The sequence below is a fragment of the Bactrocera dorsalis genome, unplaced genomic scaffold (genome assembly GCF_023373825.1).
Source record: "Bactrocera dorsalis isolate Fly_Bdor unplaced genomic scaffold, ASM2337382v1 BdCtg146, whole genome shotgun sequence".
Lineage (NCBI taxonomy): Eukaryota > Metazoa > Arthropoda > Insecta > Diptera > Tephritidae > Bactrocera > Bactrocera dorsalis.
Window position 1 is genome coordinate 32688 of NW_026038197.1, and position 16869 is coordinate 49556.

Genomic DNA, 16869 nt, shown 5'->3' on the forward strand with positions numbered 1-16869 from the left:
CCTTGGCCGGATAAAAATCTGGGTCCGCTCCGGTTACGTAGATCTGACTGCCGTGGGAACGGAAGGGAAATAACTATTACTGTCTGGTCTTTCAAAATATATAAACAATTTGATTAGGGTTAAAGTAATTGCTGCATATATTTGTTATTTTATTGAATGCAATACACTTTTATTTATTTATATACTAATAAATACTCGTCTCGGTCTCCAATATCCCGGTTACTCCAACAAATCCAATGGTTTTAGTAGTATAAACTACGCCAGAAGCTATCATTTGATCCATATGGTAGAATTTCTAAAATTAAATATAAAAAAATAGTTAAATGAGGTATATATATATTTACACATAAATTTGAACCTAAATATGAAACTCAGTGCCATTTTATAACCATTATCCATAACTGGCACAACAGAACGAACTTATTTCAAAAGAATATTGAAACGGTTCATTCAACGTTGTACCATTTTATGGTTGTCTGTGAATGGTTTATAATATCATCACAGTGAAATATTGTATATTAATACTAAATCCACAAGTCTTTACCTCTTGGAGATTTTTAATTCTCTTGCTGATTTTTCCAACATAGAATGTATAACCACGAGGAATGGTCTTTTCACCAGACTTTCATCATCCTGGAGAAGAGAATACAGTTTTTACAAAATTCTTTACTTTTATAATTATAAAAGCTATTTGAAATCGATCAGTAAAACAAATGAAATCACATTGATTCATATGAGGTGTCAGAAAATAAAATATTTTTTATCATCAGTGCCATGTTTCCAATTTAAATAACTACTTTTTTAATGTACCTATAAAAACTCTCAAGTTGAATTCCATACTCCTGTGTAGTTTTAGTTAGTCTCCAAATGTTGATCTTTTCCAAACTGAAACATTAAGATATCTTTATTACTTTCAAAATATGATTAAGAATCAATATACAGAAATGTTTGCTTCACAAAAAAATATGCATCGCAAATTTATAGTAAAATTTGGATTATGCTTGGGTGAAGAAAGTTTCTTTGCGAGTAAATAAAAAGCACTAGTAGAAGTGTAATTTTTCTTCAAACCAGCGACTCTGTACTCGACTAACTTATATACTCAATTAATGGTTATTATATACTTACACGTATTATCCCATACTGAACTAGACATTTTCATCATCCAGCTGTAGACTGAAAAAATAAATCAGCGAGTCTTTATCATACTAATAAACAAAAGCTTACTAATACAATCCGTAAAAAAGCACGTGTTGCAATGTTTCTAGACCACATGGTTCGTATATCATACATATCAACCACATGGCGATAGTCATTGAACGCACCATTTATTTGGCAGAAATGAGAGTTCTACAATGCAATACGTATATAGAGATCACATTATAGTTATATAAAACTGCCATTGATTTTAATGTATATTAAATTGTAGCTAAAACTTGTGCATTCAATTATACTTTTGAAGTTTCCACAGCAACAGCTTTTTTCCTTTGGCAAAACGTTTGTCCTTTGATGAAAAGAACAAATACTTCACCAAAGGTATATAAATCTTGCCTTCACAGAATACAGTTATACTACTACTCACCCGAATTTTTTCAATGTTACAAGACAGATATTTCCAAATCACCATCACACGTGTTCTCATTTAGACCGAAATCCAAAAACTAATTAAAGCATCAGGAAGCGAACTACTTACTAAAATAAGCGCGACATCTAGTGTATAATATTTAGAGACATGGTTACCACATTTATTGCCTGCAATTAACTAAAAAGAAATATTTAATATAGAGGTTCCCGGACTGTGCAGCAGACAAGAGTGCTGCAGTGTAAGGAAAAATTGAGGTATAAGTTCGAAGTTCTAAGCTTATATTATAATCAATAATGCATTAAGTTGTAGGAATTAGAAATAAAGATAAGTGCATAGGCATTAAATTGGGGGTGAGTTATAAGGTATCTACAAATCCGTGGCAATATGTCTTCATTAGGGGTATTCTCTTGCTCTTGCAAGATTGCAGATTGCAAAAATACTACACCGAAATGTACAAGGGCACGAGAGCACCCATTGCAGAATCTAGTGATATATGAACGACTGATTCAGCCAATTTAATGTAAATGACTATTGTGCATGGCTATTGTGAATTGGAGCATCTTCTGCATACATTTTTAACAAAAAAAATTGTAACAAAACTTTATAATTTAAATAGAAATTATAAAATCTAATTATAATTCACCTTTCTTAACAATTTAACGATGTAATATTTTATGTGAAATGGCAACATGGGTTTTGGTCTGACATATTTTACAGCCTTTGCAAATATTTTTCTGCGTGTGTTTGTTGTTGTGCCGTTGTAAATCTGCAATTCTTGCACCGTGCACCGGGTTTTGCAAGAGCAAGAGAATACCCCTATGGGTTTTGGTCTGACATATTTTACAGCCCTTGCAAATATTTTTCTGCGTGTGTTTGTTGTTGTGCCGTTGTAAATCTGCAATTCTTGCACCGTGCACCGGGTTTTGCAAGAGCAAGAGAATACCCCTATTATATATCTCTCATTTTTATAAATTCTTGTTTAGTCTCGAATATCGAGAGAATCGATATTTCGAACACGATCACTGTTGGTATCACTAGTGCCCAATTGAATTTCGAACAAAGATGCCATTTATAGCGTGAATGTCGTGCAAAATCGTAGTATTTTTTATTGTTTTTATTGCAAAAAAAACAGAAATAGATAACGTGCCATATATATTCGTAAATTGGAATTAAAAACACGAATTTTAAGACATTTGCCGTGAAAATTGGTGCCCGTTTTCGGAAAAGCCGCTCTCCTGAACATTTACCTAAAAAATATATTAGCGATATAAAAGGGATGGCAGCTTGTCATCATATGAATAATAACGGTATTGGTAACTGTGTAGTGGCTCTGTTTGGTAACAATTTTCTATCTGTTTTCTATTATTCTTTAAGCTATCTAAGTTAGACTTTACCATCTAATAGAATTTTGATTAACATCTCTTTCCTTGAACGTTTGATTTATGAGAAGAGTAGTAGGAGGTGTTAATGCCTGTTAAGATATTTGATATTAATTGACAGAAGATTTTTACAACTGACAAAATCTTATTTTACGATGGCTTCCAATGTGGAAAATTTTATGGATATGTCGTTAGGTAAAAATGCATTTACTTTGAAAAATCCCAATATTAATAAAATAATATAATTTAGATGAATATATCGCAACAAGGAAAAATAGTTTACACAGTGATAAAAAAAGCACACGAGCAGGTATCAACACTTCGAATAACTTTGAAGCTGAAAGTCGAAATTCTAAAATAAGCAATGATGCTAACGATTATGGTGAGGTTATGAGTAAGAATTTCCAATCGGTAACTGATGAAAAGGCTCCTGTGAGTTCTAGTGGTAAATTAAATAAGACATTTGGCATTTGGCGAGGTCCAAGTTGCGAAACCAATTATATTGATCTGGATTATATGAAGGATGAATTTGATGAGATGTTCAATGATCCAGAATTACAGTTATCGAGTGTAGTAAACAAGAAAGTTCAGAAAATAAAGAATCCCAATGATTTACGCGAACTACTTCAAAACAGTAAAATAATTGACCGCAGTACTATTAAAGGGGATGAACAATGTTATCATACTGATAATGAAAGAAACGGTATACAAAAAACCATCCAGTCTAATTCCACCACGGAAATACGACAAAGTGCAATGTCGTTTTTAGGAGGCAGTGGACAATTTCGTCGGCGATGGTATAAAAATCAGAATGCCGGCAGGCGCAATAAAGATGGATGCGGCAATCGAAGAAACAATTATATGAATAATGAAAGTCAAAATAAGATTTGGAGTAAGAATCGTAATGGAGGAAGTGGTAGTGGAGTGTATAATGGAAATATTTTACCTATTAATCATAATGGACGTATTCATCGTTTTAATCAACGAAACAATGAAGATAATTTGAAGTACGTAAACGTTTACCAAAAGTCATATTTTTAGTGTCAGATAAATTTAAATTATCAAAACAAATAACGGTCTGCATAGGTTTAATCAGGCGTTAAAAAATTTACCCTCAAACTAAACAATAAATATGAAATCAAATTATAGTTTAGGTTCTGCATTTCGAGTGATTTTTAAATATAAAATGAATTAAGCTAATTAAAAATAAATTTAAAATGAATATTTTTGAATTTACGCTGAACATATCTGTAGATAACTTATATTTTCAATTTCACGACATAATTGTTTAAGTTCTAATCATATTTTGCTTAGAAATACGTTTAATATAACGTATTATTAAAATATAGGACCTTACTGAGATTTTTAATTTATTTTAACACTTTGTTTTGCAGTAAAAGAATCAAAAATGTACTGGAGCAAATCAACAGTAACAATTCAGTTTACCTCAATAAACAGGCCGGCCCTGTTCGTGATCTGACAATTGAATGTCCAAGTATTACCGGACGGTTAACAACAGGAGTAGTACAAACCACTCCGCCACAAGTTTTGAAACCACCTGTAAACCAAGCACAAATTGATATAAAAGCTTTGTTAGGCGTCAATGACAATAATTTGAAAGCTGATACCATGGCAATGTGGGCTGGGAAATTGTTGGAGTTATTTCAGTCCGGCCAACAACAGATAGCTCACAAACCGATATACGATATGCAAATTCAAAAAGAAATTCACGAGTTACAGGTATTTTATTGCTATTATTATTGTTTTTAAAATAAAATATTTTTTTTTTTTGATTTGTAGGGTAAATCCTTGCTTTATAAATGTCCCAGTGGTGAGGTCGTAAGCTCCGACGGTTCAGGAATTGATAATTGCAAAGTTACACCAAATTCAAGTGGAGTAACACTTAACTATAGGTTTGGCTAAACATATAGTTAGAAGAAACTTAACATCTATCTATTGAAAAAATTGGCCACATTTACATTTTTATACTGAAATGAGGTTTTTATAAGTTTTCTATTTTCTGCTTTTGTTATGGATTTTTATTTTATTTTTTAAATGGATTATAAAATTAAAGTTGAATTTCATAGATGTATTTGTGAAAAAATCAATTGGAACATATTTTGATATTTGTATTGTTTTTGTTTTCTTTCGTATAGTTGTTGGTAATGTTACGTTATTTTACATTTTAGGGGACGATGAGTCGCGAATAAAAGGGCGACTTTTGAAAATATGATGTTATTGTGATCGCAATGCGTGGAAAGAAGAAGCAATTGTAATTTTAGTTTAACAAATATATGCTTCTTTATCAATAAATTGGAAGACTCGACTATTAATTATCTTTGCTACTAATACTTCGAAATGCAGCGTGTTCAACAGAGATAATAAAATTATAATGGTTGACGTAGCTAAATAAAATATTGACATGCAGCATAAACTAGAGTATTGTAAAATCAGTGATGTCCGATAAGTCAAAGCGAGAATATTTTTTTTGAGCTAACCGGTGTATTGAATTGAAAGTAAACATTAATTTGCAACCATCATATTAGTGTTTCAAATATAATACACATATAGATAGGCACCAAAAGAATAAAATTGTTGTATTGAAATTAAGTAATTTTAAAAACCTTCCCTAATAATAAATCCAGTAAATATACATAATTATAACATATAATTTCTCGGCAGCTATTTAAAAAGAAGTAGTTAGTGAATACAAATATGTTTTTATACGTAATTACTTAACTTAATGTTGAAGATTTGTTGTGGTTATTACACTCATAGACTTTAATCGACCTTAATGAAAGTGTAGAAAAAATGCACCTGAAACTAAATAATAAAAACTTTATCCTATATTATAAGAGTCTAACCGGATTCATTCTTTGTTTTGGAGTGGTCTATAGTAATTAACATTGGGAGAAACGAAACTGTTGAATATCACAAAATACAAGAAAGTAGGAGACAAAAATGTTGAACTCAAAAACAATGACTCGTCAAATTGCAAAAGGTAAGTGTATATAAATATACTATTTTTTTTAATAAAATTAATTATTTTTATTGTTTTATATGTATTATTTGTTTTCAAAATTAAAAATAATATTTAATAATTTATGTTTATTGAGCTTATTGTTGCAAACTTGTCGAATACGTGAGAATATGAAGTCTAACTTTAAAGATAATATTTTCACCAAGAAATAAAATTCCATAAAAAGAAAATAATAATCTATGACCTTCTAAGGCAGAGATAAAAAGATCCAAACACAAGTGAATATTGGTTCACACTGCAGTACCAATTTGTATAGAACATACATATGTATGTATACATAGGTATAATGTTTTACAAATATTTAATAGTGATAAGTTTGTTGATAAGACATTTATTTTGAAAGAGGAATAATCCGAAAAAGAACAAAAGCAAAACTTGAAAACTAATCTTTGAACAAATTAAAATCTTATCAACTATTGAACTGACAGAGCCATGGGCACTAATCAGTTAAAAAGATTAAAAATATAAATAGGTATAAAATAATTGTATGTATAGCATGTGTAGAGTCGGATGTGAGCAAATACAATAAAAATATACTACTAATTATATTTGTCCATCTAATCCAATCTAAGCATGTATGTGTATAAACATATTGGGTAGTCGGAAAAGTCTTTTCGTATATATCAAACACGAATACAGACATCTCTTATAAAAATCGATCAATATCTTTTCGAGTCCAAAATATGGGATATTCGCATTCTAGTCCCAATGGTCGATGTTTTTATTATATTTAGACTAATAACCGTTTTCGTTATTTCTAATTAACTTTAAATATTTAATAATACATTTTCGTTATTTCTAACTAACTTTAATTAATTAATCAGTTTCTTTATAAAAATAGCGTGAAAATATGTTGTTAGTTTAAAATGTTGTATAGTGAATTTCGAATTTCCGTCTAACTTTAGTTCTTATATTTCGGTAAATATACCAAAAAATATTTTCCCGCCAAATGGTAATTTTTAAATTTTTATTTTGAAGTCAAATTGATTATAAGTATTTTTCTTAGCATATAGTAATTTGTCTAATTCTTCTATCCCAATTGACGATTCTTCACTAACTGCAGTACAAACAACACGCCAACCAAAATCGGCCAGGTGTTATACCAAATCCCTTTAAAATACAATTTAATGGTATACTTTCAAAGTTCATCATAGAATTTTACCCACATAATTTCACATAACATTCACTTATTATACATATGTACTAGAGTGGAAAAGTGAAAATCAAATATTTTCATATCTTGGCGCTTTAACCAAGGGCGGTCTGGGTCGAGAACACGAGACTTTGCCAATAGCTTCTACCCTTTGCGAAATTTTTGCAACTTTTTTGGTAAAAATTAACATAATTAGCAAAACATTCTTCTTAAATTTTGCTGGGAAACCATTCAATCTAACAGATATGTGGTATACGAGGTGTGTTCAAAAAGTATCGCGAATTTTGTGTTTTTTCAAAAATTATTTATTTATTCATGAATATCTATTTTGTCCCCTTCAAAGTAATCCCCATGAGATATTATACACTTGTACCAACGGTTTTTCCAATCTTCGAAGCACTTCAAAAAATCATCTTTTTTATCTTGGCAAAAGCCAATTTTTGTTCTTCCACAAATCCGGGCGTTTCTGGCGGATTGCTTCGCGCAAATTGCGCATAACTTGCAGGTAATATTCCTTATTGACCGTTCTTCCCTGTGGCAAGAACTCATGATGCACCACGCCCCTGCAATCGAAGAAAACTGTCAGTTACGATTCGCGATACTTTTTGAACACACCTCGTAAAATTAAACAGAAGTTCTATGGGTTTGGACCGATTTCATAATTTTTTTACGTTTTATTATAAGTAATATAGTTATTTTATTAAAGACATCCCATATTCCGTATTGAATGATTTATACGGTGGAGAGTTAACTGTACGACTGAATATAAACTTGTAAATCAGATTTGTTTGAGTAAACTCTGAGTTTTCCCAAAATGTGTATCTTTAAGTCCCATCTGATCATTTTTTTCTTTAATACTCTAAGCAATTTGCTCAAACTAAATGTGGCGTTTTGTTACCATAAGAATTTTGAAAAGATTCTCAATAATCTGTATGTAAATTCGTTCGTTCAGGTCAACTTACCCTTTATTCAGTTTTATTTCTTTGAATTATTGTCCGATATCAGTAACTGCATACAAATGTATGTATGTTTTAATACTTTTAGAATATCGCATGTGGCGTAAAATAAGCAGCTATAACAAGAGCAATGGGAGTATGGCTAAATTTCCATCAACCCAATTTAAATTACAACGTGCATTAATCATTACCAAGTTTTCACGATATGAATTCGAACAGATGCGCTATCCACAGCTCAGCCGAGAACAATTGGAGAAGAAGTTGCGCGATCGTGGCACTGACTTTGAAATGCTTATGTACCTACATAATTTACATAAGGACTTTGAAAGAAATGTGGTGCAAAGTTTTCTTAATGTGGGCTGTGAAGTGAAGGTGGCTAATAGGTAATTGCATATACATATGTACATACATACATATGTAGGTCTGATTGTTGCATTTTTTCGTCGACATCTTTCATATTAATACATATATTTAGAGAAACCATTTACAGTTGACTCTAACGCACTAGAACCGTCACTAATTAAATGTTCCTAAAAATTTTCAGCGTATTTTAATTGTTTATTGCTATTGATAATTGAGCTATAGGGAAATTCTCAATGTACATACATATGTATGTATTTCTATATGTTAGTTTTTAATGTTACGCCATCTGCATTCAGCTACTTATATAAAGCTAAATAGAGCAAAAACTTCCAGAAATTGGAATCATTTTAAAAATAGTGGTTTTGTGAGGGTCGACTGTACTTGCAAATCATAACTCATTGGCTGTATTTGGTTCGAAGAACTTTCACTATATAGAGAAACTAATCCATGATCCATGGTTGCAGTTTGACAATAGCTGGTCCTATACTGCATTGCGTACTGATAAATTAATTACATATGTATTTAGTTTATTAATTTGCAATATTATTTTTAGCAGCTTTCATATTTTTTAAATTATCCCCATATATACATACTTACATACACACACACATATGTGTCTGCATCTGTTTGAATGATTGATGAATGTTTGAATTTACTAAAATTAGAGTCGAATTTAGAAGCTCTCTAAGCAAAGAGATCATGAAATGGGCTGATTTGATTGTACCGGTAGGCGGTGATGGAACGTTTTTGCTAGCAGCGGGACGGGCAAGTCCACTTTTTGCTCAAAGTCAACAGAAAACACCAATTGTTGGCTTTAATTCAGATCCCCAACGATCAGAAGGACGATTAATGTTGCCAAAACATTATACAGAAAATACAGCAGATGCGGTATCCAAAATAAAGAGCGTAGGTAAATTTAAAAATGTTTTTTACAGTTTTTAATTGCATGGGTGAATTTTATTTGACAGGGTGATTTTCAATGGATGTATCGAACTCGCATCCGTACTTCTATATTAGGCAGTAATGGCAAAATACCCGAATCCACCGACTTATATCGACACACAGTAACCAAAATGGAGCAAGAGAAAACAGAACCAGAATATTTGAGCAAAGCTTGGTCGTTACGTTATAAGGCCAAAATGAAAAGAGTTTTGCCATATTTGGCGCTAAACGAGGTTACTAGGAATTTATATAACATTCAAATATGTATATGGGATCAACTGTTTTATTTGCAGGTGTTCATTGGGGAGCAACTTTCGGCGCGTGTATCCCATTTGCAATTAGTTATCAATCACGAGAACATAGATAATAAAACAAAATGTTCGGGGTTATGTGTAAGCACTGGCACAGGATCAACTTCATGGCACACAAGGTAAATGCGTATAATGTATAGATTTTATTAGGATCTCCCGTAATAGATGTTATCCTGTTAAAACTTAAATATTTTACAAGATTATTGGTTTTACTTATGTATCCGAGAACTAACATCTATAACTTTTACTGTGCCGGTAGTATATAAAATTTTCATAATTTTAATGCTGACAGCTTATATGAACAAATTGTGAAAAATACTTGATCGCTAAACAAAAATTAGATATATTTATTTGTGTTTACACGAATTTACCTCGGAATTATTTGCAAGGTATTTGAAATATTCCTAAAAGAACATATAATAATTATCTATCAAACTCTGCTTGAAATTTAATTTTTTAAATTCACAAACTTTTATTTAAAAATTTTTAGGGTAGTTGAGTCTTTCCGGATTCAACATTCGCTGGTTAAAAAAAAAACGATACATAGACATAGGCCACACTAAAGTATGTTTTTAAATTGCAAATACCTTAATAAACGGGAATATCGATATGAAGATTCAATGATAACGGGAACCCATTCCCTCGAAGGCAGGTTGCAAATGAAATTTCTTGTCTTTATTGGCTACAGTAGCTCAAACATTTTTCGTGTTTGACGAAGCGTAATCACAGAATGTTTTTTTTTTTAACAAAGGAGCTATAGTTTATATCTTAAGATCTATTTCTTTTACATATTTCAGCATAAATCGCATTACATCCCAACAAGTAGAGGACCTATTAAGCATATTACCAATTCCTGACCCCGTCTATGCTAAACCAAAGCCAGTTTTTGATTCAGACGAAATCGCTACTCAGTACAATCAAAATTTACGTTTCAGTCCAGGTAATAACAGCTACAAATATCTACATTAAATACTAATCCTTAGCGGAAACATGATTTTGATTCAGATGATCCACGCTTGTGTTATTCGATCCGTGAGCAAATATGTGTGGGAGTTTGGCCTAGTCCAAGGAACTTCAAAGCACGCAAATTTGTAAACAGCTTATTTGTGAAGTCCCGTTGTATTGATGCGAGTAAGTGCATGTTTATAGCCAAGATATTTCCCCTTTTTTATTGTTACATATATCATTTTACAATTGCTATATATCAATGACAACCGCTTAACATACCTACTATACATAATTTAAATACTCGTAGAAACGTAACACTTGCAGTGTTAATTTACTTTGTAAACAAATCATAAATATACCAACCATTGAAATGGTAAGGAATAAGTGAAAAGGCACCTCCAGTAGGTACATGGTCCATATAATTTCCATAATGTTTTCTGCCACTGAAGTAATGCTATAAAAATTCCAAAGTATACATGGCAGTAGAAATGTGCGATTATTCCGTTTCTATAAAAAAAATTTTAAACACTATAGGCAAAAATATTTTATTTTCAATATGCTACCGGATTAATGATGACATTGACGGCCAATGTGTTTAATATGATTGTCAACAATCGAAAACAGAACCCAAATTTCGATAAAATAGTCGGCTCGATCAGTTCTTGACCAAATCGATTTGCTATTTCATTCCCTACAATTATTCATAAATGATTCGCTTTACATAAATATGCAATTTTTAAATTCGTTTGCTGAGAGTTGAACCACAATATACCATTGAATTTATAGTTCCAGCCAACATCTTGATTTGCAATCAGCAATACAATGGCGAAGTTGTATACAAGCAGTTTCACTGTTTCGGTTTGAAATTCAAATAGCAAACTAGGATCCTGCACAAAATTTTAAATACATACAGATAATCGATTTTACGAGTTGCTTACCCTAAAAAGCGACTTGCATTTAGTAAATGATGACTGCTTCTCTTGTTGTTTATCTAACATGTTTTCAGTTATTCAGACAGTTGACACTTATTTTCACATATTTCTCAATCGTTTTAAATGATTAAAAAATCATTTCAGGTGTCAAATATAATAAACGATTTGTTATTTTTCAGATCTTGTTATTGATGGTAGCATATCATATCCATTCAATGACGGGGCGAAGGCGTTGTTGGAAGTATACCCAGAAGATTCATTACTTACCATATCCTTGGATTAAATCGAAATTTATATTTTTTAGCATAAAGCATAAATATTATGATGTTGAATAACATTGTATATATGTACGTATGTAAAACTATAATTATACAAATGTGTATGTATGTAGATTATTAGATAATAGATTTAAGCGCATATCTACTATGAATGTAAAGTGTGTCTGCCTAGTGCATATTCAGTTATTTATATTGTTGAAAATAAACAAATAAATTTGCATATACAGATATTAATTTTATATATATCTTGTACACGAAAAGGCCGTTTTTGAATTATTATTTCTTTTAATGAAAATTTTAGTTATTTTTTATTTTATTTTTAATATGTTTTACATTTGCTCTTGGATTACGCTTAATTTTAATTTTTGATTTGGTATCTGATTTTAATATTTTATTTTGTTTAACAGAACTTCCAGTGCCATTATTACCACTTCCTGTTTTCGAATTTTTACGTTTTTCAAATCTGTTAACATCGATTGTTTTGAAACGTTCATCCTGTGTAAATTTTTCTTCTTTTTCAGACCATTCCTTTCGGCGTTCTTTCCTTTGCCGCCGTAACTCACGCAATTTATCTCGCTGATTTTTACGAAAACTTGAAACAGAGACGGTGCATGCACGTTTAAATATTAGAACCATATAGAATTAAGATGTAGTTTACTATATATAAAAAACCGATATACTTACGATTCTTCCATTACATCAGGATCTTTGCCTTCCAAAATCCATTGTTTACGCCTATAATTCTGAGCGCGTTCTTCAAAATCGTTGTTATCTAGATGTATTTCTGACTCACGTCGTGTTACATTGACTTGCATAAAAATTCGCTCCACCATTCGTTCTAGATTCCAAATAGTAAAAGATTATAAGAAAGGCAAACAAGAAAAAGTGGTTCAATATTTACGATCGATTGGATGCTCTGTCAATTTCGTATTAATTGCTGTTTCAATTTCACCGAGCAATTCCAAGTCACGTGGAAATCGAAGTATAGATATTGCCAATCCTTTACGTCCAGCGCGGGCGGTACGACCAACGCGATGTATATATTCTCTTGGTGTACGCGGTAAGCGATGATTAATTACCAAATGTACACTTGGTATGTCCAAACCACGTGCAGCGACGTCAGTAGCAATCAGTGTACGTACGTGATTGGATTTAAAACGATTTAAAGCGGTGACTCTCTCCTTTTGACGCATAAAACCATGTAAGCAAACGTTATCTATACCCATGTTGTTTAGAGTCATACACAGCAACTGACAGTATCTATATAAATTGAAATAATAAATTAAAATGTATATGGTATATATAATATAATCAAATTAAAATCATTATATTGTTCAATTTTTACATTTTCAAACGATTGTAAAGGTGTAAATAGATAATACTATATTTGTTTTACTTTTTTGTGTTAGTGAAAATTATTGCATTTGCGTTTTCATTTTCTTCTCGATATTTTCTAAGCGCCTCTATCAAGACCATATCCCGATCATAATCTGCACATAAAATGTAACGTTGATCAAGTGTATCCACCGTTGCAATTTCGCACTCTTCTGACCATTCAAAACACTAAAATATGCTTGTACATTTTAGAAATTAATAAAATCTAATAAAAATAAAATAAATATGTTCATACTTCATTCGCGATGGGAAATATACTGGATTCCTTAATAAAATCTTTCATTGTAGCTGAGAAGAAGAGATTTTGTCGTTTTTTGGGTAAACAACTTTCGATTATGGCCATACTTTCATCGAAATCCCCATTTAGCATACGATCCGCCTCGTCAACAACCAAATATTTAAGATTATCAAAGGAAAAAGTATTGCATCCACTTAAGTGGTCAGCTAGCCGTCCAGGCATGGCAACAATTATGTGCGGGCGTTGTGTAAGCTTTTGACTCTCTATCATTTGATCAGTACCTCCAGAGACTACGCATACACGCACCCCCATCGGTTGCCCTGCAACTAAGAATTGCTCCGAAATCTAGAATTAAAAGATTTGTTTGAAATAATGCTCACATGCTTGTTAACCAGGAAATGTACTTGATAGGCCAGCTCGTGCGTTGGTGTCAACACTAACGCGAAATGACTGGTCGGTTCTTCACTCAGCCTTTCGAGAATCGGCAATGCAAATGCAAATGTTTTACCAGACCCCGTTTTAGCAGCTCCAATGCAGTCGCGGCCGGCAAGTATTGCTGGAATGCAGTTCTGCTGAATTGGTGTGGCCGTTTTAAGTCCTGAAAGATAATTATTGTATTCAATAATTCGTCGTTCATACATAGTGTGTATAATATTGTTATATATTACTAACCCAATTTTTGAATTTGTTTTGTTAACCAAGGCCTTAAGCCTAACGTGGCAAATGGACTTATTTCCTTTTTCTGCATTTTTCGGTCCAAAATGTAAACAACTGACCAACTATACACAACAGCTGGCAGTCCACATGGATCTAAAAACATTTGAACATTTGTTCGCATTTCCCCACAGTGGTGGGAAAGGTTTATTACATTTTTCATAACAAATCGTCTTCACCTGCTCAAATTCCAGCTTGCCATTAATTTACCATATTTCGGAATTTTGTAGAATAACTAGAGAACGATAAAAATTTCCATAGAAGAGTATAATAAGCATATTTCACACCGCGTTAACATTAATAATGAAAATTCTGGTAGTCAGTGGCCAACATATTCTGAGACTAACTATACTTGGGAAATTTCAATCATTTAACGCCCCTCTGCATATGGTTCAGATCATCGAAACTATACGCTTTTTGGATTTTCCGCTTTATCACCTAAACATGGTCTAGATAAACGCTAAAAGATTGTGACAGACAATATCATAATCAAGAATGATAGAGACTAGATTGCGACATCCGACTAACGATGGCGCTATATATTATAGAATGAGAGTATGCAACTTGAAAAACTGTCAAAACAAACAAAAACATAAATAGTTCTGTAAACAAGTGAAATAAACTTAATTAATTCAATGTTCAACATAATTGCCAATTAAGTTGATGTGAATACTGTTTTCAGTAATAGTTATTTTATTGTACGCAAATACTTATACTCACAGTTTTGGTTTATTAATGTATTAAATCATATTAGCAAAATTAAAAAAGACAACTCGCCTACTCAAAGTCTTTCTTTACAGTAATTGTGAGCCGAACTTAAAAACAAACTTTATTTTTATTTGTCATTATAGAGCCATGCAATGCAAAGTAGTATGAGCAGAGCCATATCCAGTTGTCAATAATAAGCGATTGGTAACTTTATAGTACACTTATTTGAGACTCTTACCTCGATATATCTGAGCGAAGATATATGCATAAATAAGTATACTACGCTACAAAATGTTTATTGAACTCAATATAACCTCATATCTGCATATATTTTTAATCAGAAAGTCGTCTTTCAGTTTCTTTAGAACACGCCAAAGAGAACATCCTTAATAAAACACAAATACAAGTACTTCCTGAGTGCACATTGGTACTATCTATTTGCATTTGCTTCAATTTTGGTATAATCATAAATAAATAAAGTTAATCGTTCTTTTAGTTGATATTTACTTATTTATGCATTAAAAAGGGCCAAATGCGTATCCGTTTCTTCCATTACCATTAAAAACTGATAGAACCTCCAATTCAAAATAAAAATGTATTTTATTTTCACTTTGTATTTTAAAAAAGTTTAATACACCAACAAATATTGAAGAATGTCAGAATATAAACATTTACTCTAATTTTTACTTTCGTGGAGCATTTACTTTTTGCCGGATCCAATCTTGGATTTCGCAGTACCACGCACCTTTTTCATTCTGTTGCGGCGTTCCTTGCGTTGTTTACGGGTCTGCTTCTTCTGTTCGAATAGTCCATGACGAGCCAAACGGTACTTAGGTTCAAATTTCTTGGCATAATCCAAAGTATCGTAAATAAGCGCGAACCCAGTTGAACGGCCACCACCAAAATTGGTACGAAAACCGAAAACGAAGCAGACATCGGGAGTTACTTTGTACATAGCAGCCAATTTCTCACGGATGTCCTTTTTGTTGACTGACGCCAATCCAGGATGCAGAACATCGCAAACCATTTGTTTACGAGCTAATAACCGATTGGTCATAAACTTGCGGGTGCGAATAGTTGCGGTGGTACCAGACATTTTGTAGATGTTCTAAAAGAGATGAAATCATATATCAATATAATGATTTTAGGTCTATTATTCACATATCTATAGTAGCATAACCTCACAAAATGTGTCCCGCATTTGACATTTGTTAGTGCTATACGACTAGAAACACACGTGTATTTTAAGACACAGAAATATGTTTTTTTCGGAGAACTAACATTGAATACGAGAAGCAGAAGTAGCGGTCACATTTCGCAGGCATTTACTGAGTTAATCAAAATTTTACCTGTTAAAACACTTAAAAAGTATTTAAACACGTCTTTAACACAGACACGATTTTTTAGGAAAGGAAGAAATGCTTTTTATTTTAGCGTCAAGTTGGCAGATCTGAAATGTCAAATTCACAATTCCAATTACAGATGTGTTATTTGTGTAGGGATGATTAGAAAATGAGAAAATTCGAACTAAATGATATTGCTCACATTTAACTTTAAAAAATATCGTACATTTATTTGAAGTGAAAGTGTCTAATTCATTTACAAAAAATTATTATCAAAAATAAAATAATGTGGGTTAAAATATCCTTCCAGCTAAAAGCGGTGAAATTCGTCCATCGTATGTTGTTAGATTTTGACAATTCACATGCTTTCAGAGAACTTATAGAGAAGGTTTAATTGGGTACTACCGTGTGAATTGTCAAAATCTTATGCAAGGCATACACACACCAATTATAGCCCTGACAGACGACAGCGCTAATATGCATTCATTTTTTCCGCATTACAATCAATTATTGCTATTAATTTCACTCTATTATCTTTTAACGTAGATAATAATAAACGAATTTTTTCGTTAAATTTATATTGATTT

At 31.9% G+C, this 16869-nt stretch overlaps 5 protein-coding genes and 1 long non-coding RNA gene across 11 annotated transcripts; 2 read left to right on the forward strand and 4 right to left on the reverse strand.

The window, feature by feature from the left end:
* Window positions 1–108: 108 nt before the first annotated feature.
* On the reverse strand, window positions 109–1695 carry LOC105230666 (uncharacterized). The gene is made up of 5 exons (XR_852767.4): window positions 1580–1695; window positions 1126–1173; window positions 811–885; window positions 545–633; window positions 109–295 (listed from the first exon to the last, which is right to left on the reverse strand). It is a non-coding gene; the product is annotated as an uncharacterized LOC105230666 (long non-coding RNA).
* Window positions 1696–2620: 925 nt separating this feature from the next.
* Window positions 2621–5069, forward strand: LOC105230663 (uncharacterized protein DDB_G0287625). 2 transcript variants are annotated; one of them, XM_049461854.1, is made up of 5 exons: window positions 2621–2889; window positions 3035–3156; window positions 3212–3968; window positions 4356–4701; window positions 4762–5069. In XM_049461854.1, the coding sequence occupies exons 2-5, from the start codon at window positions 3117–3119 to the stop codon at window positions 4882–4884; spliced, it is 1266 nt and encodes a 421-aa protein (XP_049317811.1). In that variant the 5' UTR covers window positions 2621–2889; window positions 3035–3116; the 3' UTR covers window positions 4885–5069. The 2 variants fall into 2 exon arrangements, with proteins under 2 accessions (XP_049317811.1, XP_011209892.2); XM_011211590.3 differs by lacking the exon at window positions 2621–2889 and having other exon boundaries at window positions 2907–3156.
* A 153-nt stretch (window positions 5070–5222) lies between these two features.
* On the forward strand, window positions 5223–12144 carry LOC105230665 (NAD kinase 2, mitochondrial). 5 transcript variants are annotated; one of them, XM_049461850.1, is made up of 9 exons: window positions 5226–5477; window positions 5644–5962; window positions 8199–8493; window positions 9139–9379; window positions 9442–9648; window positions 9709–9845; window positions 10524–10666; window positions 10732–10857; window positions 11786–12144. In XM_049461850.1, the coding sequence occupies exons 2-9, from the start codon at window positions 5923–5925 to the stop codon at window positions 11887–11889; spliced, it is 1293 nt and encodes a 430-aa protein (XP_049317807.1). In that variant the 5' UTR covers window positions 5226–5477; window positions 5644–5922; the 3' UTR covers window positions 11890–12144. The 5 variants fall into 5 exon arrangements, with proteins under 5 accessions (XP_011209899.1, XP_049317809.1, XP_049317807.1 ...); XM_049461851.1 differs by having other exon boundaries at window positions 5818–5962; XM_011211595.4 differs by having other exon boundaries at window positions 5849–5962.
* Window positions 10864–11779, reverse strand: LOC105230664 (uncharacterized). The gene is made up of 4 exons (XM_011211591.4): window positions 11613–11779; window positions 11447–11561; window positions 11238–11365; window positions 10864–11181 (listed from the first exon to the last, which is right to left on the reverse strand). Exons 1-4 carry the CDS (start codon window positions 11670–11672, stop codon window positions 10957–10959), a joined length of 528 nt encoding a protein of 175 aa, XP_011209893.1. The 5' UTR covers window positions 11673–11779; the 3' UTR covers window positions 10864–10956.
* LOC105230662 (probable ATP-dependent RNA helicase Dbp45A) lies at window positions 11926–14347 on the reverse strand. Its single transcript, XM_011211589.3, has 7 exons — window positions 14190–14347; window positions 13922–14115; window positions 13515–13862; window positions 13281–13447; window positions 12786–13144; window positions 12569–12722; window positions 11926–12476 (listed from the first exon to the last, which is right to left on the reverse strand). The coding sequence occupies exons 1-7, from the start codon at window positions 14335–14337 to the stop codon at window positions 12182–12184; spliced, it is 1665 nt and encodes a 554-aa protein (XP_011209891.2). The 5' UTR covers window positions 14338–14347; the 3' UTR covers window positions 11926–12181.
* A 1168-nt stretch (window positions 14348–15515) lies between these two features.
* On the reverse strand, window positions 15516–16395 carry LOC105230661 (40S ribosomal protein S24). The gene is made up of 2 exons (XM_011211588.4): window positions 16289–16395; window positions 15516–16047 (listed from the first exon to the last, which is right to left on the reverse strand). Exon 2 carries the CDS (start codon window positions 16033–16035, stop codon window positions 15640–15642), a length of 396 nt encoding a protein of 131 aa, XP_011209890.1. The 5' UTR covers window positions 16036–16047; window positions 16289–16395; the 3' UTR covers window positions 15516–15639.
* Between the last annotated feature and the right edge of the window lie 474 nt (window positions 16396–16869).